Genomic DNA, 23,941 nt, shown 5'->3' on the forward strand with positions numbered 1-23,941 from the left:
CACACACACGTGTACACACACACACGTGTACACAGCCTCGGATGTACACACACGTGTACACATCCCTGGGTGTATACACACACACGTGTACACACACACACGTGTACACACACACACGTGTACACAGCCTCGGATGTACACACACGTGTACACATTCCTGGGTGTATACACACACGTGTACACACACACGTGTACACACACACACGTGTACACAGCCTCGGATGTACACACACGTGTACACATCCCTGGGTGTATATACACACACGTGTACACACACACACGTGTACACACACACACGTGTACACACACACACGTGTACACAGCCTCGGATGTACACACACGTGTACACATCCCTGGGTGTATATACACACACGTGTACACACACACACGTGTACACACACACACACGTGTACACAGCCTCGGATGTACACACACGTGTACACACACACTCACGTGTACATACACACACGTGTACACACACACGTGTACACACACACACGTGTACACAGCCTCGGATGTACACACACGTGTACACACACACTCACGTGTACACACACACACGTGTACACACACGTGTACACACACACACTCACGTGTACACACACACACGTGTACACACACACACGTGTGCACACACACACACGCACCGCGTGCTGCAGTCGTGTTATTTTCATTGCTTCGCTCTCTCTCCTCCGTCTGGCTCCGCGGGTGGTCGCCAAGGCAACCGCGCGATGAGCGTTTCCCTGGCGACGAGGCGCGCGGATGCTGGTCTGCGGGTCACGTGACCCCCCCCCCCATCCTCACCACCATCACCACCCCAGCACTCCTCCTCCTCCCACCTCACCGTCTCCCTCCCCATCCATCGCCATCCCTCCCTCCCTCTCTCTGCACACACGGCGCACACACACAGCGCGCTCTCTCACGACACACTCCGTGCGGATGTTCATCGGAGACGAGCGCACAACGCAGCCAACACCACCACCAACACCACCAACACCACCGCCACCAACACCACCACCGCCACAGACGGTGGTTGTTGTGACGGCGTCTGCACGGTGTGTATGCTACAAACCTCGGGGGGGGGGGGGGGGGACATTTGATGTTTGGATAATTTAACAACCAAAAAAAATAACGAATTTCATTGTCGATTAGAATTATACATCGATCTGTTTTTTTGAGTTCGTCTTCATGATTTCTGTATTTTTTTTAGACGTTGCGGTTTCTGTGTTGCACGGATGCAGTTGTCAATAACCACTATAGCAATTTAAATGTATCCTGCATCATCATCATCATCAGCAGCGTGAGCCTTGATCTATCCACTGTTGAATGAAGTACTCCTCACCCCCCTGCTGCTCCCTCTTACGATCCATCTATCGATCCATCCTGAACCCCTTCACACACTCCATCTCCACGGGGGACGTACCCTCTCTCTCTCTCGTTCGCGTGGCTCCACATCTCCTTTGGCCGCCGTCGTCAGCACATTTAAAAAAACAATTTGTGTGTGTGGATTTGCTCTCCAACACACAAACCCGCCGTGTGCTCCACTAGTAACTGACTGGCACGTTCCGTTTACGTGACACACCTTAACGAATTGTCGGGTGGTGGCGAGTTTGACGACACACAAAAAAACCACCTCTACTACGGACGATGACATTGCTCGCGAAAGACACCGACGCGTTACACTGACACCGACAATTCTTCACCGTTCGCGTTTTGCGCTAGGCGGAGGTGGCGATTGTATTGGGGGGGAGATGCCTTCATCCAGCAGTGGATTGCACATGACTGATGGTCATTATTCATTTCTCTCCCCCCTCTTCCTCCTCCTACCCCCGTCTCAACTCCAGCCAGACGACGCCTCCATCGCCTCCCCCCCCGCCACGTCTCAGGGCGACGTGTCTAAGTTCAGTACAACGGCGTGGAGAGACGCACACGAGGAGCGATACGCAGCAGACACGAGGTGAGAGAGAGAGAGAGAGCGAGCGCCCTTGATGGCTTCCGTTCATCTTCAAAGGACCGTAAATACTAATCATACATATGGGGGGGTGAGCGAGCGGTGGCACAGTGGTTAGCGCGCTGTGCTCTAAGAATCCCTGCCACAACATTCGTTCGATTCCCAACACGCAGCGGTTAATCTCTCCCCCCGCGTCCACCCTTCACGAACCCGCACTGACCAGCGCGGTGAAGTATGGTCAAACAACACCCTCCCCCCCCCAGCCCCCCATCCCATTCATCCCATGAGCGACACACACGGCGTAGGGGGGGGGGGGCTTTAAATACCCGTCGGCCCCGTGAACGAAGCATCCGGGAAGCTAAGCAGGTAAGAGCCTGGATCGCGATTGGGTGGGTGACTACCACCGTGCAAAGGCAAAGATCCCCCGTATAGCCTCAACAGACTGGAGGGGCAAGTGCTATTGTAGCACCTATGAAGGCCGGCACGGCACACGAGGGGTGGGTGGCCAGCACCACGCCCCGGGCGCCTTTGTCTCCCCAGTGACGATGTTTACTACACACCGCACCAGGTACTCATTTTGAGGCTGAGTCGACCTAGGGGAGGCCCAGGACCGGTTCAGATAATCGTCACTGGGTGTTGGCCGTGTGCGGGAATCGAATTCGGGTCGCCGGGTTCGTAGCGCAGCGTAGCGCTAACCGCTACACCACCGCTCCCCACCTACCACCGTGCACCACAGGTGTTGCAGGCGTATTCCAGGCAGTGCCGTGGCGGTCAGCAGAGGGCAGTGCGGCCGAAATTCAATTGTTGTGTTGTACTTCTATGTTTCCGCACCTGCGATCTGTTGCCAGATAGAATGGTAAAAACAAATTATCATATTTTTTACTGGCAAATGAGGTTTCAATGGTGTAAATGCTTACCCTGAGCTCTCATACTCTGATGGTGCATTGTCTTTGAGTTGTGCGCATTTTGGCGTCATCTGGTCCAACCCATGTGAGACTAGGCTCTGAGGAAAGCTGTCTCGGGTGTGGACCAATCAACTTCAAGGACAGTGCATACATTATCAGAGTTATGTTTTTTGTTTGCATTATGGCTGCAGGTATTGTGGTCTATGCAAACATGACTCCTTGTAAAAAAAAAAAGGTGTCAGTTTTGTTGCCAGATAGAAGGGTAAAAAACAATTATCGTCTTCACCTTGTTAACCATACGAGGGTCAGGTGAGACGGTCAAGTTTGCCGGGCACGGCGATGACATCAGTTACTCGGGGCACGCACGACACCGGCTGACAACCGGCGTGGTGAAGTATGGCTGTGAGCAAACGGCCCACGAGCGACAAGGCGAAGTAAACTGCCCCTCGGTTCAACCAGCGGTGGATTGTAGGCGGCACTGGTGCAGTACAGGGCGGGGGTATGGAACATCGATTCTGATAATCATGATAACAATACCGATGAAGTATTAGATCCTCAAAGATGCATCGCACACACACATTGATGGCACTGGCCACGGCCCAGCGAGTGCTGTGCTTACGCACCTGCCTAGCCTCTAGCCCAGTGGCTCTTCACCTGGGGTGGCACGCACCCTCTGGGGTTGCGAGATGCCCTTTCTGTGCGTGCGAGACACGGACGGATTTTTTTTTATATATAGAAGGTAAATTATCGACACAAAAATTAATCACGGACACGTTAAGTTACAACTTACTTTAATAATAAGGGTTTTCCCCCCTTTTTTTCTGGCAATAAAACTGAAACCTTTTTTTATAAGGAATCATGTGCGCATTAACCACAATACTTGTGGTCTAAATGCAACCAAAAACACACTGATAATATATCCATTGTCCTTGAAACTGATTGGTCCACACCAGAGACGGCTTTCGTTGTTAACGACTGAGTAGCAAAGGGGTCCAAGGCTGCAGTGAAAGGTGAAGAACCACTGCTCTCGATGGTGTTTTGGCCTACTCCTCCATCGTTGGCCAGGCGCCTGAGGGGCGACGGTGGGAAAGGTGTGGGGGAGGTGGAGTGGCGGAGGTGGGGGCATTTTTTTTTAAGGAAATAGCCATATTCTTTGGTTCTTTATGTAAATTATAGATTTGAAGCTTGCGTGACTGCAAGGATTCATATTCTTAGGTTTTTTCGGTAAAGTCACGTAGGTTAAAAATGTAAATTTAAATTAATAAAATTAAAATAAAATAAAACCGTCACAGCACGATTGCTGTAATCTTACTTGATACAGCTATCGTGCTGTGACGGTTCCACCTGAAGACGGAAGCTTGTGTTGCCTCCGAAACGTCGTGATTTTTATTTTATTTTTATTTTATTAATTGTAATGTTTTACCTACGTGACTTTACCGAAAAAACCTAAGAATATCTTTCGGTAAAGTCGCGTAGATATTAAAATAAAAATAAGTGAATAAAAAAAATGAAATGAAAATAATTGAAAAACAAAAAAACACGAATGTAGACTGTAGCCTGGTTCTTAATCGGAGTGAGGATACTGACAGTCTATAATGTAGACTGTAGCCTGGTTATTAAGCTGGGTGAGTGTACTGGCAGTCTATAATATAGACTATAGCCTGGTTATTGAGTTTGGTGAGTGTACTGGCAGTGTATAATATAGGACTGTAGCCTGGTTCTTAATCTTGTGAGCGTACTGACTGGCAATCTATAATGTAGACCGTAGCTTGGTTATTAAGCTGGGTGAGTGTACTGGCAATCTATAACGTAGACTGTAGCCTGGTTATTAAGCTGGGTGAGTGTACTGGCAATCTATAACGTAGACTGTAGCCTGGTTATTAAGCTGGGTGAGTGTACTGGCAGTCTATAATGTCGACTGTAGCCTGGTTCTTAATCTCGGTGAGCGTACTGGCAATCTATAACGTAGACTGTAGCCTGGTTCTTAATCTCGGTGAGCGTACTGGCAATCTATAACGTAGATTGTAGCCTGGTTATTAAGCTGGGTGAGCGTACTGGCAATTTATAACGTAGACTGTAGCAATGGTTATTAATCTCGGTGAGCGTACTGGCAATCTATAACGTAGACTGTAGCAATGGTTATTAATCTCGGTGAGCGTACTGGCAATCTATAACGTAGACTGTAGCCTGGTTTTTAAGCTTAAATGCCAATTCTATAAAACTGTCAGCTGCCGCGCTCCGGGAGAACGATGGACGCAGGTCGCTAAGCGCTCTCGCAGGGTCCTCCTGCGAATGAGCGTCAAGACTCAGCGGTCAGCGGTGTTCGGAGGGTGTTGTCATGATCGGGTGAGTGTTGCTTGGAATGAATGAATGAATGTAGAACGCAAGCGAATCGGATATAGAGGAATGATTTGGTCCAGAATGATCTCACGGGTGTTATCAGAACCTCTTGTGCAGTACTCGGAAAGCCACACGGTACGAGATAGACACGACGGGGGGGAGGGTGTGATGTACTGTACATGTCGCACACACAAAGTTCCCCCATATAGCCTTCAGGGGCAAGTGCTGTCCGCGAGAAGCACCTATGAAGGCCGGCACGACGCACGAGGGGGTGGGTGGCCAGCACCACGCCCGGCCGCCTTTGTCTGCCAAGTGGTGATGTTTACACACCCACGCCGGGTACTCATTTTGAGGCTGAGTCGATCCAGGGAAGGACTAGGACCGGTTCAGATAATCGCCACCGGTGTTGGCCGTGAGCCAGAAGCGAGCTCGGGTCGCGGGTTCGACTGCGCAGCGCACTGATCGCTGCGCAAATGTTCCCCGCTACAAAGACAAAGATCCCCCGTATAGTCTTAACAGATTTAAATTTCGATTTAAAGCTTTCGTGACTGCAGGGATTCATCTTCTTGGTTCTTTCGGTAAAGTCACGTAGAAGGGAAATAATAACATAATAAAAATGAAACGTAATAAAATAATTCTCACGACGTTTCGGCCACAACGCAATCAGCCGTCCTCAGGTGAAGACCAGGTCTGTCGGGGAGACAGCGTCTGAATGAAACACCACCACGCTTGGAGCGTATATTTAAGCTGGGTTGGAAGGGTTGAAGGGCGTCTTGACAAAAGAATTTGCATATCAAGAGGAATTTCAGTTAAAGATAAGTGTGATTTGTAGAGTGTCTTGTCTAAGTGATCTAGTTCGGTGCGCGTAAGTCTGATTTTCTCTGAGATAAGAGCTAAGCTAGTTCTAGACCAGGGGTCGGGAACCTTTTTGACTGGGAGAGCCATAAAAGCCAAATATTTCTAAATATATTGCATTGAGAGCCATATAGTATTTTTAACGTATAATAAATTAAATATGTATTACTTTTAATGCGACTTCTGGTGCTGCATGGTTTTGCTGATGGCCTTGTAGTCTGGTTCGTACGTGCATATCAAGAGAAATTTAGCATATTTATGGGAAATGCAGGTATGTAATTAGTACTACGCCTTAACAGACTTTTGGGGCAAGTGCCATTAGCGTGGCACCTATGAAGGCCGGCACGGCACACGAGGGGGTGGGTGGCCACGCACATACACATCCAGACACACAAGAGTGGGAGATAATTATTGAATCAGCTTGTGAATTAGAAGAATCTATCCGTTTATCAGTGACGCATGTGTAAAGTGAGACAGGAGAGACGCGGAGAGAGAGAGAGATGGGGAGACATAGTCATGGAGACAGAGAGAGCGATATCCGTGTATAAAGTGTGTGTGTCTGTACCCTTATCGGTCGGGAGCGGTGGTACAGTGGTTGGCACGCTGCGCTACGAACCTGGTTCGATTCTCGCTCCCGATATTCGTCGCAATAAGAGTGACGATTTTCTAAACCGGTTCTGGGTCTCCCCTTAGGTCGACTCAGCCTCAAATGAGTGCCTGGTGCAATGTGTAAACATTGCCACTGCAGTGGCGTGGTTGGCCACCCACCCACTCGTGTGCCGTCGTTGATAGGTGCTCGCTCATAACACTTGCCCCAAAAGTCTGTTAAAGCTATACGGGGGGTCTTTGTCTTGTAGTAGACGTAAAACATAAAAACTTAAATATTTTAACGTTTTTTTATTTTACCAAGTAAAGCCCAACTCAGAAGCGACCTGGCCACAAATGATAACTCAACGAAGTGGCTTATCACGTGGAAAATACTTAAATGTGGAGGGAAAAACCGGAGGACCCAGAAAAAATCCAAACGACCACGGGGAGAGAAACACGCAAACTCCAAATATACAACAGCGGGCGTCAGGGTCGGGATCGAACCCACGACCTCCTGTAGACCACGCGAGGTAGTTAACATCTCTTAGCCACCGTGATAATGATGAGTGAGAGAGACACGCAAACTCCAAATATACAGCAGGCGTCAGTCAGGATCGAACCCACGACCATCCTGTATACCAGGCGAGGTTGTTAACATCTCGCCACGGTGGCGCTGTATCTCTTTCAGTGCAGAGACGGTGAAACAGATACGTAGAGATAGAGACAGAAAGACAGAGACGGGCAGATACAGGCAACCAAGAGATAACGACCCCGACAGAAATGATGACTTAGCACGGAGGCTTTCGCGACCAATAATATCCATAACAAATCTGGCTCTCGCCTGATTTTGCAAGTTGTGATTGCTGGCGAAACGTCGTACTCGAATTCTAAATGTTGTGCGTTTACTCTCCAACACATCGGTGTGCTGTACTAGTAACTAATTGGCATGTTTTTTTGACGTGACAAGCCTTAACTAATTGGCTGTGTCGGATGGTGGCGGGTTTAACAACACATTTATATTTACGCGATTTAACCCCCAAAAAAACCCTCTATTATGGAGAGATGATTATCATTCCGCTTGTTGACCCAGCAAAGTTTCACTGAGTCTTATGACTCTTTTTCAGGAGGGTCCTGCCAGGCTCACGCAGAAGGGGGTGATGTTGATTGCTGCTGCTGCTGTGTGATTTTCTGAACCGGTCCTAGGCCCCTCCTACTGTAGGTCGACTCAGCCTCAAATGGGTACCTGGTACCGGCGTGGTTTTGGCCACACCACCTACAGCACCTCCTCATGTGCCGTGCCGGCCTTCATAGGTGCTCCTCGCTAACAGCACTTATCCTAACCGTCTCTTTAGGCTATAGGGGGGATCTTTGCCTTTGCTATCATTACACACAAAGTGCTTGACACAAAGGAACCACAATACCATGCTGATCTCGTCAAGCAGCATAAACCATCACGCGAACTACGGTGGTCATCCTCGTAGCAGCGGCTTTTCGCTGCGAGCCATCGAACAAAGACGGTCACTCCTTCGCGCGGCGCTTTCAGATGCACTTCTGCGGCCGTCTGGAACGCTCTTCCTTCCGATATTAGGAAGCCACTGGAGCTATGCAATTTTAAATCATCATCTAGTTTGACAAACTAATTTCTTTAGAACTGCTTCTTGTTGTGTTTAGTGGTGTTGTCCTTCCTCCGCACCTCCGATTAGCACGGTTGGCTACGTACGGTGCAAAAGAAGTCCAACATATTCTTAGGTTTTTTCGGTAAAGTCACGTAGGTACCTACGTGACTTTACCGAAAAAACCTAAGAATATGAATTCTTGCAGTCACGAAAGCTTCAAATCTAGAAGTTCAACATACTTGCATACATTGAGTCATTTTAGAGATATATAGACAGAGACGGGCAGCATCAAAGAGAGCGAGACGAACACAGAGGCAGGCAGGCAGAAACAGACACGAGTAGAGACAGACACAAACAGACGGAGGTTTTGTGGGTGGGGGGGGGGGGTGTCGTCAAACTCTGTGGGTGGGACGAGACTGGGCATAGGCAGGGAGAAATACAAAGGTTTCATCTTCTTGGTTCTTTCGGTAAAGTCACGTAGAAGGGAAGTAATAAATTATTATATTATTATATTATTTTAGTATGTTTTATTTTTATTGTTTTTTTATTTTATTACTTCCCTTCTACGTGACTTTACCGAAAGAACCAAGAAGATGAATCCCTGCAGTCACGAAAGCTTTAAATCGAAAACAAAATACAAAGGTGGCGAGGAGGAGAGAGTGAAGAGAGAGGGGAGAGATGGGGGAGGCGAGAGAGAGGTAAACTCGGTGAGCGGTAATGCTGTAATGAGAATAGTTAACGGAGCGTTGGAAATCGGGTTTCTAGCGCAGTGTGCTCACTGCTGCGCCACCGCTCCCACCACCTACCCCACCCACCATATCGCGGTGACCTTCACGATGATGGATCGTTTGCGGTCAGCGATGGTGTCGATGTTGATGGCAGTAACACTGGCGATGTCAACGATGATGATGATGAAGAATGTATGATGATGTCAACGATGGTGTTAATGATGGCAATTTAACTTTGATGATGATAATGATCAGTGCCGGATTATCCTAGTTGCACAAGTAGCTACAAATGCTACGGGCCGCGCACTTTCAAGCTATCAATTCCGGTTCAGTGATTCTGCACTTGCTCTATTACTATAGTACTATACCGCCTTCAACTTTTATGAACGACTGGGTGTTTAAGGTTAGCGATTTGTCGTATTATCTGGCTGTATAGCAAATTAAAGATTACAATTGCTTTACTATGCAAGTAAAAAAATGTGTGTTTTAATATTTACGTGTTTTTATTTTATTTTAGGGCCCCTTTATAACATATGCTACAGGCCCCGGCACTAGCTTAATCCGGCACTGATAATAATGCGGATGTTGTCGATGATGATTTGTATTATTGGCGATGATGATGATGATAGCAACGCTACTCGCGGCGACCACGTTGTTGACGATGTTGTTGTTGTTGTTGTCGGTAATTATTCCGATGTTGACGTCGGCCATGAGTAACAGTGAGGGCCGTAAATGTTGTTGCTATTCACGGCGACGGCGTGGGTGATGTCAGTGACGGTGATGTCAAGCAGCGACGTTGCCGTTCGCCATGCTGCGAGCCTCCTAGATGCGCACGTGAAGATGTTGCTGTCGACCTCGATGCTCACGGTGTCGATGTGGGTGCCGTTGAGGAGGTCAGCGATGATGTGGCGTTGCAAGCAGTTTCAGTTTATTAGGTATAGCCCTCTTCTTGGTTCTTTCGGTAAAGTCACGTAGGAAGGGAAATAATAAAATAATGAAAATAAAAGAGAGAATTATTTTATTATGTTTTATTTTTATTATTTTATTATTTCCCTTCTACGTGACTTTACCGAAAGAACCAAGAAGATGAATCCCTGCAGTCACGAAAGCTTTAAATCGAAGGTATAGCGCTGTGAGCCATTCGGCTCTTGAATCGGGTGCAACCGCAACAAACAGAAAACATGAACAAAAAAACATCTTAAAGTGACTGCGCGCAACAGAAAAATCCAGGAAAAAACAGCAAAGTCTTCCAGGAAAAGCACCGTGTATCAATGCTGTGTGCAAAACAATAACAACAACCATAAGACAATTTAGATTAAAATTATCAGTCTAACTCTGTACTACAACAAACAAACATTGCTAAACCAAAACGTTTTCGAAATCACCCAGCGACTCGAGTTCCATTCGCGCTCACGGCCACCAACACCAGTGACGAAATCTGAACCGCTCCTGTGCCTCCTTTAGGTCGACTCAGCCTCGAATGAGTACCTGGTGCGGTGTGTAGTTAACAATCGCCACTGCGGTGAGACAAAGGCGGCCGGGCGTGGTGCTGGCCACCCACCCCGTCGTGTGCCGTGTCGGCCTTTAACGAACAGCACTTGCCCCCCCCCCAACAGTCTGCGAAGGCTATACGGGGGATCTTTGTCTTTGCTCATGTCAATGGTGGTGTTCCTCAGGCCCACGGCGATGGGAAAGCAACGCCTGACGCTGGGACTCCGTCTCCCACGCTCCACTCCCCGCAGGAACAGCCTCTCGTCTTCCCTGGAGGCGCTCTCCCTCTACCTGCCCTGCCTCTCGCCTCCCGGCTCGCACCCCGGTGCGGGTGCGTGCATGCGTCTAGGTCGACTCAGCCTCGAATGGGTACCTGGTGCGGTGTGTTGTAAACATCGCCGCTGGGGTGAGACAAATGCGGCCGGGCGTGGTGTTGGCCACCCACCCCCTCGTGCTCCGTGCCGGCCCCTTCATAAGTGTTGCTCGCTAACAGCACTTGCCCCGACGGTCTGTGAAGGCTACCCGGGGTGCCTTTGTCTTTGTATGCGATGCTTGCCGAGTGAAGTGGGGAGCGGTGGTGTGGCGGTCAGCGCGCTGCGCTACGAACCCGGCAAACCCGAGTTCGATTCCCGCTCACGGCCCACCAATGCCAGCGACGATTCTCTGAACCGCCTAAAATGAGCACCCGGTGCGGTGTCGTTAACATGAGTACTGGAGAGACAAAGGCGGCCGGGCGTGGTGTTGGCCACCCAGCCCCCTCGTGCACCAGAGTGCGTGGCCTTCGTACAGTGAGGGAAAAAAGTATTTGATCCCCTGCTGATTTTGTACGTTTGCCCACTGACAAAGAAATGATCAGTCTATAATTTTAATGGTAGGTTTATTTGAACAGTGAGAGACAGAATAACAACAACAAAATCCAGAAAAACGCATGTCAAAAATGTTATAAATTGATTTGCATTTTAACGAGGGATATAAGTATTTAACCCCTCTGCAAAACATGACTTAGTACTTGGTGACAAAACCCTTGTTGGCAATCACAGAGGTCAGACGTTTTTTGTAGTTGGCCACCAGGTTTGCACACATCTCAGGAGGGATTTTGTCCCACTCCTCTTTGCAGATCTTCTCCAAGTCATTAAGGTTTCGAGGCTGACGTTTGGCAACTCGAACCTTCAGCTGCTCGGTAACAGCACTTGCCCCAACACTCTGTTGAAGGCTATACGGGGGATCTTTGTTTTGCTGGACACGCGTGTGTAGTAGGGTTAGGTGGCGGCTAACCACGTGACCTCTAGTCCATCACCGTGGAGGCAACAGCAAGGGATTGGTGGATAACACAGACATGTTGCGAAACTTCCCTTCCCCTGGGTGGGCGTCGAGGAGGAGCCGTACCCCATGGCTCTGCCAGGAGAAGGCGGCACAGCAAAGATGTGGGCTCCCATCTGTTCCGCCTGCACGGGGATAGAGCGTTTCCCCCTCGCGTGCGTGGGCTTTCTCTGGGCGCTCCGCTTTCCTGCCACGCGTAAACATTCATTATTGGCACCACGGTGGCAAGATGTTAACTACCTTGCCTGATTTAAATTTCGATTTAAAGCTTTCGTGACTGCAGGGATTCATCTTCTTGGTTCTTTCGGTAAAGTCACGTAGAATGGAAAGAATAAAATAATAAACATAAAACATAATAAAATAATTCTCACGACGTTTTGGCCACAACGCAAGCAGCCGGGTTCGATCCTGACCCTGACGCCTGCTGTATATTTTGAATTTGCATGTTCTCCCCAATAGCACATTCATATAAACAGTGGAGCGCAGAGCTTGGGCAATTGTTGGTAGCGCTGGCTTCTAATCACCGCGTGGCTGCTGTCGCTGCCTCCCCACTCGTCTGTGGTTCCTTCTCCTGGCGCCTCTGAGTCGTCCCCCCTCCTCTCTCTCTTTGAGTCGTCCCCTCTCTGAGTCATCCCCCCTCTGAGTCGTCCCCTCTGACTCGTCCCCTCTCTGAGTCGTCTCCTCTCTCTCTGAGCCGTCCCCCCTCACTCTCTCTGAGTCGTCCCCTCTCTGAGTCGTCCTCTCTCTCTCTCTGAGTCGTCCCCTCTCTCTCTGAGTCGTCCCCTCTCTCTCTGAGTCGTCCCCTCTATGAGTCGTCCCCTCTCTCTCTGAGTCGTCCTCTCTCTCTCTCTCTGAGCCGCCCCCCCTCTCTCTGAGTCGTCCCCTCTATGAGTCGTCCTCTCTCTCTCTCTGAGCCGTCCCCCCTCACTTTCTCTGAGTCGTCCTCTCTCTCTCTCTGAGTCGTCCCCTCTGAGTCGTCCCCTTTCTCTGAGTTATCCCCCCTCTGAGTCGTCCCCTCTATGAGTCGTACCCCCTCTCTCTGTCTGAGTCATCCTTTTCTCTGAGTTGTCCCCTCTATGTGTCGTCCCCTCTCTCTCTCTGAGTCGTCCCTGAGTCGTCCTCTCTCTGAGTCGCCCCCTCTCTCTATGACTCGTCCCCTCTCTCTGAGTCGTCCCTTCTCTCTCTCTGAGCCGTCCCCTCTATGAGTCGTCCCCCCTCTCCCTGAGTCGTCCTCTCCTATCTCTACGAGAGCGAGGAGCGGATATCGTGCAGCAGCGCAGCGTTACGAGTTGAGCTCATTATGATTACAGTATTATTGCCCTAACCCAGTTTCCTGCACTCATTTTCAGGGGGCGGGGGTGGTGGGACACTTTCGCCGATAAGACATAATCCGTTTTGAGGGCCTGGCACGCATTTGAATCCATTAGGGTGTTATATTTTAAAAAAACGTTAAAATTAAAACACATACATGTTTTACTTGCATAGTAAAATAATTGTAATTTTCCATTTGCTATACAACCGGATAATACGACAGACAAATCGCAAACCTTAAACACCCAGTCGTTCACACAAGTTGAAGGCGGTATAGTACTATAGTAATAGAGCAAGTGCAGAATCACTGAACCGGAATTGATAGCTTCAAAGCATTTAGCGCGGGGCCCTTTAAAGTGCGGGCCCCGTAGCTACTACATGTAGTAGCTACTACATATGAAGTAGCTACTATCTTCTTGGTTCTTTCGGTAAAGTCACGTGGAAGGGAAATAATAAAAAGAATAAAAAGAAAACATAATTAAATGTTTGATTTTAATTTTTATTATTTTATTATGTTTTATTTTTATTATTTTATTATTTCCCTTCTACGTGACTTTACCGAAAGAACCAAGACGATGAATCCCTGCAGTCACGAAAGCTTTACATCGAAATTTAGTAGCTACTACTTGTGCTGCTAGGATAAAGAGGCACTGACGTCATGGGGTCGCACTAAAGGCCACTAAGGGGCCACCATTGGCCAGCGGGGAGGGCCTTGCAATGACGAAACGCTGCCAACTAAAACCGTGGCGAATCACGGCTGCAACGGCCACCTCCTCGCGACGCGCACGGGGCGAGCCGTGGGGATAGGGAGCCTCAGGACATCGGTGAGCGCGCGTGTCCCACCAACCCCTCGAAGCCGCTGCATCCGCTACCGCTGTGTTGCAGGCGGCCACGTGTAGCATCGCCCCCCCCCCCCCCCCCAGCTGCGCGTCGTGGGCCACACGGGGAGATCTTTAAAACTCGACTAATTTTTATTATACCAGGTAAGGCCCACTGAGCTATGTAGCTTTTTAAATTTTCGGACGTGACCTGGCCGCCACAAATGACAGCTCAACGTGGAAATGTTTTTGCGGGAGCCGAATACTCCGAAGAAAAGGCATGATGTTCATTCTAAATGTGGAGGGGAAAACCCGGAGGACCCGATGAAAAATTCACGCGACCACAGGGAGAGAGAGAGACACACTGCAAACTCTAAATATACAGCAGCAGGCGTCAGGGTCGGGATCGAACCCACGACCTCCTGCACACCAGGCGAGGGAGTTAACATCTCATAGCCACCTTGATGATGATGTGAGAGAGACACGCAAACTCTAAATATACAGCAGCAGGCGTCAGGGTCGGGATCGAACCCACGACCTCCTGCATACCAGGCGAGGGAGTTAACATCTCATAGCCACCTTGATGATGATGATGAGAGAGAGACACACTGCAAACTCTAAACATACAGCAGCAGGTGTCAGGGTCGGGATCGAACCCACCACCTCCTGCATACCAGGCGAGGGAGTTAACATCTCATAGCCACCGTGGCACCCAAAGGTCAGGAGATGGCAGCACCCTTACCCAAAAGTAAGGGGTGCCATGGTGGCTAGGAGATGTTAACTACCTCGCCTGGTATGCATGAGGTCATGGGGTAGATCCCGACCCTGACGCCTGCTGCTGTATATTAGTAATTTGCGGTGTCTCTCTCTCTCATCATCATCACGGTGGCTAGGAGATGTTAACTACCTCGCCTGGTACACAGGAGGTCATGTGTTAGATCCCGACCCTGACGCCTGCTGCTGTATATTTGGAATCTGCGGTATCCCTTTCTCTCTCTCCCCGTGGTCGCGTGGATTCTTCTCCGGGTCCTCCGGTGTTTTCCCCTGCACATTTAGAATCAACGTCGCGCGTTTAGAGTATTTGGGCTGCTGTACATTTCCACACACTGATGACCAGCAACTTCGCTGAGCTGTCGTTTGTGATGGCCAGGCCGCTTCTGAAGAAGAGCCACATAGCTCAGTGGGGCCTTACCTGGTAACATAGAATTTTTTTTAATTATGAATACTTTTTGTCTGTCCCCCCCCCCCATGCCCCCCAATTTACCCCCTCCCAATGCCCTCCTCCCAATGCCCCCCATGCTCTCCCCACAATGCCCCCCATGCCCTCCCTCCAATGCCCCCCATGCCCCCCAATTTACCCCCTCCCATGCCCCCTCCCCATGCCCTCCCCCCATGCCCTCCCCACAATGCCCCCTCCCCTCCCCCAGGTGTGCGTCGGCACAGCACGGTGCGGCGCAGCACGGAGACGGGTTTGGCCGCGGAGCCCCCCACGCGCTCCCCGCGGGGGGGGGCGCCCCCCCCTGCCGGCCTCTCCCCCCGGCCCACCCCCACCCCACACCCCCGCGCCTCCGTCTCCAGCCGAGCTCACAGCCTGCCCTGCGAGTCCACTCTGTACGCGGGCCACAGCACGGGGGGGAGGGAGGGGGGCACGTGGGGCACGGGGGGGGGGGGGGGGGCAGCACGTGGGGCACGGGGGGGGGGGCAGCACGTGGAGAGAAGCACACGGGGCAGCACGCGAGTGGGGGGGGGGGGGGGGAGCACAGAGCAGCAGAGGAAGATCGGGGGCAGCGTGGGGGCAGTACACAGAGCAACAGCTGAGGCATGGGGAAAGCAGAGGAAGGTCTGGGCAGCATGGGGCAGTGGGGGCAGCAGGAGCAATGCAGCAGGAGCAGCTGTAAGGTGGGCATAGTGTTAGGGTGAGTTTAGTAGGGAGCACAGACCAGGGCAGGGTTGAGTGGTTAAAGGTAAGGGTGGCTAGGCCGTAGCTAGTTGACGCAGGGCGCTGTACCCCCCCAATAGTAATTGTTGTGGTTGTTGTGGTTGTGGCAGGGCGCTGTACCCCCCCAATAGTAATTGTTGTGGTGGTTGTTGTGGTTGTGGCAGGGCGCTGTACCCCCAGGTGAGGCTGCACTCCCACGCTGAGCTGAGCGGCTTTCTGGACGGACTGGGGCCGGGCCAAGTGGCAGGGAGACAGAGCCTGGCCACCCTCTCCCTCGGTACGGCAACCACCAACAACAACAACAACACCACCACCAACAACACCACCAATACTAATACCAACACCACCACCAACAACACCACCACCACCAACAACAACACCAATACTAATGCCAACACCACCACCACCAACAACAACACCAATACTAATACCAATACCACCACCAACAACACCACCTCCAATACTAATACCAAAACCACCAACAACACCACTATCAATACTACCAATAGCACCACTGCCAATGCCACAACCACCATCACCACCAAAAATTACACCACTGCCACCAACACCACTATCACCATCAACAACAACACCACCACCAACAACAACACTACTAATACCGCCAACACGACCATCCAATACTAATAACAACACCACCACCAATACTAATACCAACACTACCACCAACAACACCACCACCAATACTAATACCAACACCACCAACAAGACCACAACCAACACCACTATCAATACCACCAAGAGCACCACTGCCAATGCCACAACCACCATCACCACCGACAATAACACCACCAACACCACTATCACCACTATCACCACCACCAATACCACCACCAACAACACCCCCAATACCACCAACACCACCATCACCACCATCACCACCACCAAAATTAGCACAACACCAACAACAACTACAATAATATCACCACTAACGCAACACTACCACCGTGCGCAATGAATGGGGTGTGTACGTGGTGGTATGTGAATGTGCTGTGTGTGCTGTGTTGGTGTGTGCTGTGTCTTGGTATGTGCTGTCTTGGTGTGTGTTGTGTGTGGTGGTGGTGTGTGCTGTGTGTGGTGGTGGTATGTGTGGTGGTGGTGTGTGCTGTGTGTGGTGGTGCTGTGTGTGGTGGTGGTATGTGTGGTGGTGGTGTGTGCTGTGTATTGGTCAGTCCCTCCAGAAAAACGCGATTATGCGATCGCAAGATTCCACGCAAAATCAGCCAAAGTTCGCATATTTATGCGGGGGGCGCGTTTTTTCAAATACGCCGCACTTTCGCCGCATAAATTGCAGATTTCCGCGCGCAAAATATGCGGGCTTGCATGATTTCATAATCCCCGCATTTTCGTTGCAAAAAGTCACATATATCTTAGCAGAAAGTTGAAAAATGTTGCGTTTACTTCACACAAGCGCAGCCATTTCCCCTGTTGCCATGGGAACGTTATGAAGTGTTAGAGGCTACGTAGTTAGTTTTATTTAGGAGTTTATGCAACTTTACAGTTGTAAGATTGCACTTTTTTGTTAGTAGTATGTAAATTTACATTACTGTAAGACTGTACTGTTACTGTATTGCTTACGTTACTGTGCACTGAAAACACTTATTTTAACAGAAGATGTCTGTTTTGTATAGCTACCTCTGTAAAACAGGAAGCACACATTTTATTTTTTAATATTTTATTTATTCATTTTTACAGAAGTTGTAGCATATTCATTTTGTAAAGCTACAGAACTTGTTCGACTCAATGTTTTGTAAGTTTGAGCCATCTGTTTGTTAAGGTCTGAAATAAAACAAGATGAGAACTTAAATATTCCCAGCCCTTTCTGTGATGTAGTATGCTTGCTTATCATAGGAAGTAATAAGAAATGACTCTTTACATTAAAATAGTAGCCTAGTGAATAGGGTGTTGGGGGAATCACTTTTTTTTCTCTTTTTCATCAAACCGCAGTTTTTGCAAGTTCCCGCAATTTTATCGCATAAAATTGAATAAATATCCCGCATATTCCATCGCATTTTTTAAGAAAACGTGCCACATAATCAACGATTTTTGCCCGCAACAATCACCAAAAAACTCCGCGTTTTTCTGGAGGGACTGATTGGTGTGTGCTGTGTGTGGTGATGACCCGAGTGTGTGTATGTGGTGGTGTATGTGGTGTGTGTTGGTGTGTGCTGTGTGTGGTGGTGCTGTGTGTGGTGGTGTGTGCTGTGTGTGGTGGTGGTGTGTGCCGTGTGTGGTGATGACCAGAGCGTGTGTATGTGGTGGTGGTGTATGTACTGTGTGTGGTGGTGGTGTGTGTTTGTGGTGTGTGCTGCGTGTTGTTGTGTGTGGTGGTGGTGGTGGTGTGTGTGCTGCGTGTTGGTGTGTGTGGTGGTGGTGCTGTGTGTTGGTGGTGACCGGAGTGTGTGTATGTGGTGGTGGTGTATGTACTGTGTGTGGTGGTGGTGTGTGTTGGTGGTGTGTGCTGAGTGTTGTTGTGTGTGGTGGTGGTGGTGTGTGTGCTGCGTGTTGGTGTGTGTGGTGGTGGTGCTGTGTGTTGGTGGTGACCGGAGTGTGTGTATGTGGTGGTGGTGTGTGTGCTGTGTGTGGTGGTGGTGTGTGTACTGTGTGTGGTGGTGGTGTGTGTGGTGGTGTGTGTGATTGTGTGTGGTGTATGTGGTGGTGGTGTATGTGGTGTGCGTAGGGGACGTGGAGCTGGGCGTCTCTCTGAAGGACGAGGGCCTCACTGTGGATCTGCTGCGAGCCCGCAACCTCGTTCCGAAACCCGGAGCCAAGACACTGCCACGTGAGAGCCACAACCACGACCACGCCACAACCATGCCACAATCACGCCACAACCACAACCACACCACAACCACGACCACGCCACAACCATGCCACAACCACGCCACAACCACAACCACACCACAACCACGACCACACCACAACCATGCCACAACCACGCCACAACCACAACCACGCTACAACCACAACCATGCCACAACCACACCACAACCATGCCACAACCACGCCACAACCATGCCACAACCATGCCACAACCACACCACAACCATGCCACAACCACGCCACAACCACAACCACCCCACAACCATGCCACAACCATGCCACAACCAATGCCACAATCACCCGACAAGCATGCCATGCCACACCACAACCACACCACAACCATGCCACAACCATGCCACAACCACAACCACACCACAACCATGCCACAACCACTCCACAACCAATGCCACAATCACCCGACAAGCATGCCATGCCACACCACTCCACAACCATGCCACAACCATGCCACAACCACACCACAACCATGCCACAACCACTCCACAACCAATGCCACAATCACCCAACAAGCATGTCATGCCACACCACACCACAACCACCTCGCAACCAAAGCACAACCACGTTATGGCACACCACGCCACAACCACGCCACAACCACACCACAACCACGCCACATCCATAGCAGAGCACAACAACCCCACAACAAACCCACACACCAGCACAACCACATCACAACCACAGCACGCCACAACCAAACCACAACCAAACCCACACCACACTACAACCACGCCATAACCACACCACAACCACCCCACACAACAGCACAACCACACCACAACCATAGCACGCCACAACCAAACCACAACCAAACCCACACCACACTACCACGCCACAACCACCCCACAACCAACCCACACAACAGCACAACCACACCACAACCACAGCATGCCACAACCAAACCACAACCAAACCCACACCACGCCACAACCACCCCACAACCAAGCCACAACCACGCCACAACAGATGAAGCGATGAAACGGAGACTGTGTGTGTGTGTGGAACTCTGTGTGTGTGTGTTTGATTGTTCAGCGCTTACAGCGCTGCGCTATGAACCCAGCAACCCGAGTTCGATTCCCACTCACGGCCAATATCAGTGTGAACATCACACGAGGTACTCATTGGTGATACAGTAAAGTCAGCCGGGCGTAGTGCTGGCCACCCCCTTGTGTGCCATGGCGGCCTTCATCAACGCTGCTCGCTCACACACCCCCATCGGTGCGTGGAGGCTACCCGGGGGATCTTTGCCTGTGCCTGTGTCCTCACTTGCCCCGGTCGGTGTGTGGAGGCTACGCTGGGGATCTTTGCCTGTTCATAATCAACGTACTGATTGGCCGTGTCGGGTGGTGGAGGGTTACGACACATTTATAAATAAACGCGATCTAAACCCAAAAACGTTGATTATGAATAACATTGGTCGCGAAAGCCTACGTGTTAAACTGATCTTTGCCTGTGTCTGTGTGTGGCAGTGCTCACGGTGAAGGTGTACCTGCTGTGCGGGGGGGCGTGCGTGGACAAGCGCAAGGTGCGTGCCGCGCAGCGCTCGCTCGAGCCGGACTTCCACCACAAGCTGACCTTCGACGAGACCCCGCGCGGGAAGGTCCTCCAGGTGAGGTCGCACTCACCACCAGCGGCCACGCTCACCACACTCACCACACTCGCCACGCTCAACACACTCACCACGCTCACCACACTCACCACACTCACCACGCTCACCACACTCACCACACTCACCACGCTCACCACACTCACCACACTCACCACGCTCACCACACTCACCACACTCACCACGCTCACCACACTCACCACACTCGCCACGCTCAACACACTCACCACGCTCACCACACTCATCACACTCACCACGCTCACCACACTCACCACACTCACCACGCTCACCACACTCACCACACTCACCACGCTCACCACGCTCACCACACTCGCCACGCTCAACACACTCACCACGCTCACCACACTCGCCACGCTCACCACACTCGCCACACTCACCACGCTCACCACGCTCACCACACTCGCCACGCTCACCACCCTCAACACCCTCACCACACTCAACACACTCACCACGCTCACCACGCTCGCCACGCTCACCACACTCATCACGCTAACCACAGTCCCCGGCTCGCCACACTCGCTACGCTCAACACACTCACCACGCTCACCACGCTCAACACACTCACCACGCTCACCACACTCGCCACGCTCAACACACTCACCACACTCACCACACTCACCACGCTCAACACACTCACCATGCTCACCACGCTCAACACACTCGCCACGCTCAACACACTCGCCACGCTCGCCGCACTCACCACGTTCGCCGCACTCGCCACTCGCCAACTCACCACACTCGCGACACTCCCCGACTCACCACGCTCGCCAGACTGGCCAGGGCGAGCTCACAACAACGGCGGCAGCAACAAGAAAAGCCGCAGTTCGCCACCAAGTGCAGATGGCGTACCCACCACGGCGCCTGCGCCAGGCTAGGTGCACTTTGAGGCCACGTGACGTGTGGGCTCTTTGCTGGCAGGAGGTCATGGTGCAGACCCAGGTGCTGTGAGTTGACCGACCGAGACGACCGTTTTATCCGCCCGGCGCTCCGCTCATTGTTGTGAGCGTGGCTCCGTTGTTGCCGTAGGGGGGTAGGGGGTGGCTGCTGCCTCCAACTGCCCAGTGGCTCCCTCCCAGTGGCTCCCTCCCAGTGGCTCCCTCCCAGTGGCTCCCTCCCAGTGGCTCCCTCCCTCCCAGGTGGTGCTGTGGGGCGACTACAGCCGGCGCGACAGCAAGTCCTTCATGGGGCTGGCTCAGATCGCTCTGGACGAGCTGGGCCTGCACCCTGCCTCCTCGACCGGCGACGAAGACGAAGAGGAGGGCGGCGGCGGTGGCGGCGGCGCCAACAACAACAACAACAGCAGCGGTGCCAACGCCGGCGACGCCGGCGACTCCGGGGGCACGGACGCCGCGGCCGCCGGTGCTACCGGTGCCGCCGGCGCCCCCCCCGTCTCGACCGTCGCTGCCGCCGAGTGCCACGCCCCGGCGTGGTACCGGCTGTTCCCGCGCGGCGCCGGCGCCCTGCTGGCGGGGCGGCCCACGGCGCGCGCCATCTCCGAGTCGTCGCTGGAGAGCGCGTCGGCGCTCGACCCCAGCTCGCCGGGCTACGAGTCGCTCTCGCCGGGCGTGGAGTCGCTCTCGCCGAGCCCCTTCGGCTCGCGCTCGCTCATCACGCCGAGCCCCAGCTTCGAGGGCCACGCGGCCGGAGGGGCCGCGGCGGCGGCGGCGCCGATGGCCGGCGCGAGTTCGCTGGAGCGGCCGCTGAGTTACGGCGAGGTGAGAGGAGAAGCGTCGTGAAGGGGGCCGAGAGGCCCGAGGGAGGCGACGATGCTGCTGCTGCTGCGTCGCGCCGTGAGGGAGACGCTGCCACGGGAGACGGAGGGAGCAGGGGGGGGCAGGGGGGGAGGTGCGTGGGAGAGCGAGTCTCTGATACTGATGTTCCACAGTTTTTATTAATTTTTATTACGATCGTAGGGGAGATTTTTTTGTCCCGAGGTTGTTGCGTTTCCTCCCATTCGCTGCCCTATTCACTATTTTGCGTCGGTAGCCCCCAGCTCATGGAATACGGAGGGGGAAGCCCCTTGGTTGGTGTCTGTGGAGTGTTCGGGATAGAGCTTAGCGCTAGCTGTTGTTACTCTGGAGGGTTAGCGTTAGGGTTTTGAGTTAAGGCTGATGGGGTATAGGGGTTAGGCTGCAGCGTTAGGGTTACTAATTAATTAGAGCTTAGCGGTTAGGGTTAAGGATTAGTGTTAGGAACCACCCCTCGCAGCAGGAACCACCTATTTGTTCTAGATTCAACGACTAATGCCAGCAGACTCGTTTCTGAGATCAGAGGCAATACACGGGCCACAAGACTTCCCCAACACGATCTTCTAAGATGATCATTACCGTCAAAATGACCCCCTCCACCCCCGTCGCCCAATTCGCCGAACGTCGTTGCGTTGTCGGGGGCGGACGTTGAGCGAGCGAGAAGCGAGGTCAGAACGGACGCGAGAGGGAGTGGAGGACGAGACGGTGGTGGTCGCGGTGGTGGCGGCGGTGGCGGCAGTGGTGCGGTTAAAATCTGCGATGTGCACCTCCCGTCATCGTCGTCGTCGTCAGCTGCTGCTGCTGCTGCTGCTCCGCTATCCTGATCAGGGCCGTCCAGACAGGTTGGGGGTGTAGGGGGCGGTGGCGGTAAGCAAAGCGCCACTTGGCACCGGACCTCACACGAAAGAGGGGACCCCCGCGGCACTGATGCCGATTGATCTTTACAAAAGAATAATAATAATTAAGAATCTTACCGAAGCATTCATTATTTATTAATATCCGTCCAACAAAAAAGGGCTGTCCCGTCGCGGTCTTCGCGCTCCGGCCAGCCAGCCAGCGAGCCATTGGAACTTTGCGCAACACGGACAAGGCCACGGGTGACAACGCCGACCGCCTGTGGCGGCTCTGCATTTAAAGAACGGAGCGCTCTGAACGTCGGGGATCCAGGGCTCCGTCGGGCGCACGGCAGAGGTCGCAAACGGGTTTTGATTCCTTACCCGTACCCGGCCGCACCAGGGTCGCAAACGGGTACCCGTTCCCTACCCGTACTCGTACCCTACCCGAAATGAGTGACAAACGGTTACTCACCAGTGACTCACGGCCTACCCGTACCCGGCCGCACCAGGGTCGCAAACGGGTACCCGTACCCGGCCGGGTACGGGTAGCCGGGTATCGGGTAGGGTACGGGTATCGGGTACCCGGTTGCGACCTCTGGCTGCTGCGCGTCGCGACGCTTCCGGCCGTGCGCCAAAGCCTCTGGCCAAGCGTGGCACGCAAGTCGGACGCTTCTCGATTTTAAAGTTTCCCGTCACGGTTCTTGGGTGGGCTCCGGGGGAGGTGGGGGGGGTCGTAGGTTCCGAGCCGGCGCCGCCAAACTCCTGGGTTCGAATCTGGGGGTCCAGCCGCAGCGATGGAGCCGAGGACTCGAGTCGTACCGACGTCGACGATCTCAGCCCGGTCACCCGACGACCGCCGAAACAAAAAACCACTCGCTCGCATTCGATTTAACGGAAAGTTTGAGCTTCCTTTGGCTAAATCAGAAATCCGAGAATTGAAAAAAATATCTTTCGATTTAAAGCTTTCGTGACTGCAGGGATTCATCGTCTTGGTTCTTTCGGGAAAGTCACG

General features: G+C 52.1%; 1 protein-coding gene across 2 annotated transcripts; it reads left to right on the forward strand.

Annotated features, from left to right (window-relative positions):
* Positions 1 to 850: 850 nt before the first annotated feature.
* Positions 851 to 23,941, forward strand: LOC133340863 (regulating synaptic membrane exocytosis protein 4-like). 2 transcript variants are annotated; one of them, XM_061549305.1, is made up of 8 exons: positions 851 to 1,055; positions 1,845 to 1,957; positions 10,660 to 10,805; positions 15,351 to 15,534; positions 16,027 to 16,139; positions 18,561 to 18,662; positions 20,188 to 20,327; positions 21,482 to 23,941. In XM_061549305.1, exons 3-8 carry the CDS (start codon positions 10,670 to 10,672, stop codon positions 22,079 to 22,081), a joined length of 1,275 nt encoding a protein of 424 aa, XP_061405289.1. In that variant the 5' UTR covers positions 851 to 1,055; positions 1,845 to 1,957; positions 10,660 to 10,669; the 3' UTR covers positions 22,082 to 23,941. The 2 variants fall into 2 exon arrangements, with proteins under 2 accessions (XP_061405289.1, XP_061405290.1); XM_061549306.1 differs by having other exon boundaries at positions 10,660 to 10,799.

Source organism: Lethenteron reissneri, chromosome 10 (genome assembly GCF_015708825.2).
Source record: "Lethenteron reissneri isolate LAM-NWPU_2019-01 chromosome 10, ASM1570882v1, whole genome shotgun sequence".
NCBI classification, from domain to species: Eukaryota; Metazoa; Chordata; class Hyperoartia; order Petromyzontiformes; family Petromyzontidae; genus Lethenteron; species Lethenteron reissneri.

Coding starts and splice junctions, on each gene's coding strand:
- LOC133340863 (XM_061549305.1), top strand. CDS start 10,670: ATGGGAAAGCAACGCCTGACGCTGGGACTCCGTCTCCCACGCTCCACT. Junction 10,806..15,350: donor CGGCTCGCACCCCGGTGCGG/GTGCGTGCATGC, acceptor CCCCTCCCCCAG/GTGTGCGTCGGCACAGCACG. Junction 20,328..21,481: donor CGCGCGGGAAGGTCCTCCAG/GTGAGGTCGCAC, acceptor CCTCCCTCCCAG/GTGGTGCTGTGGGGCGACTA.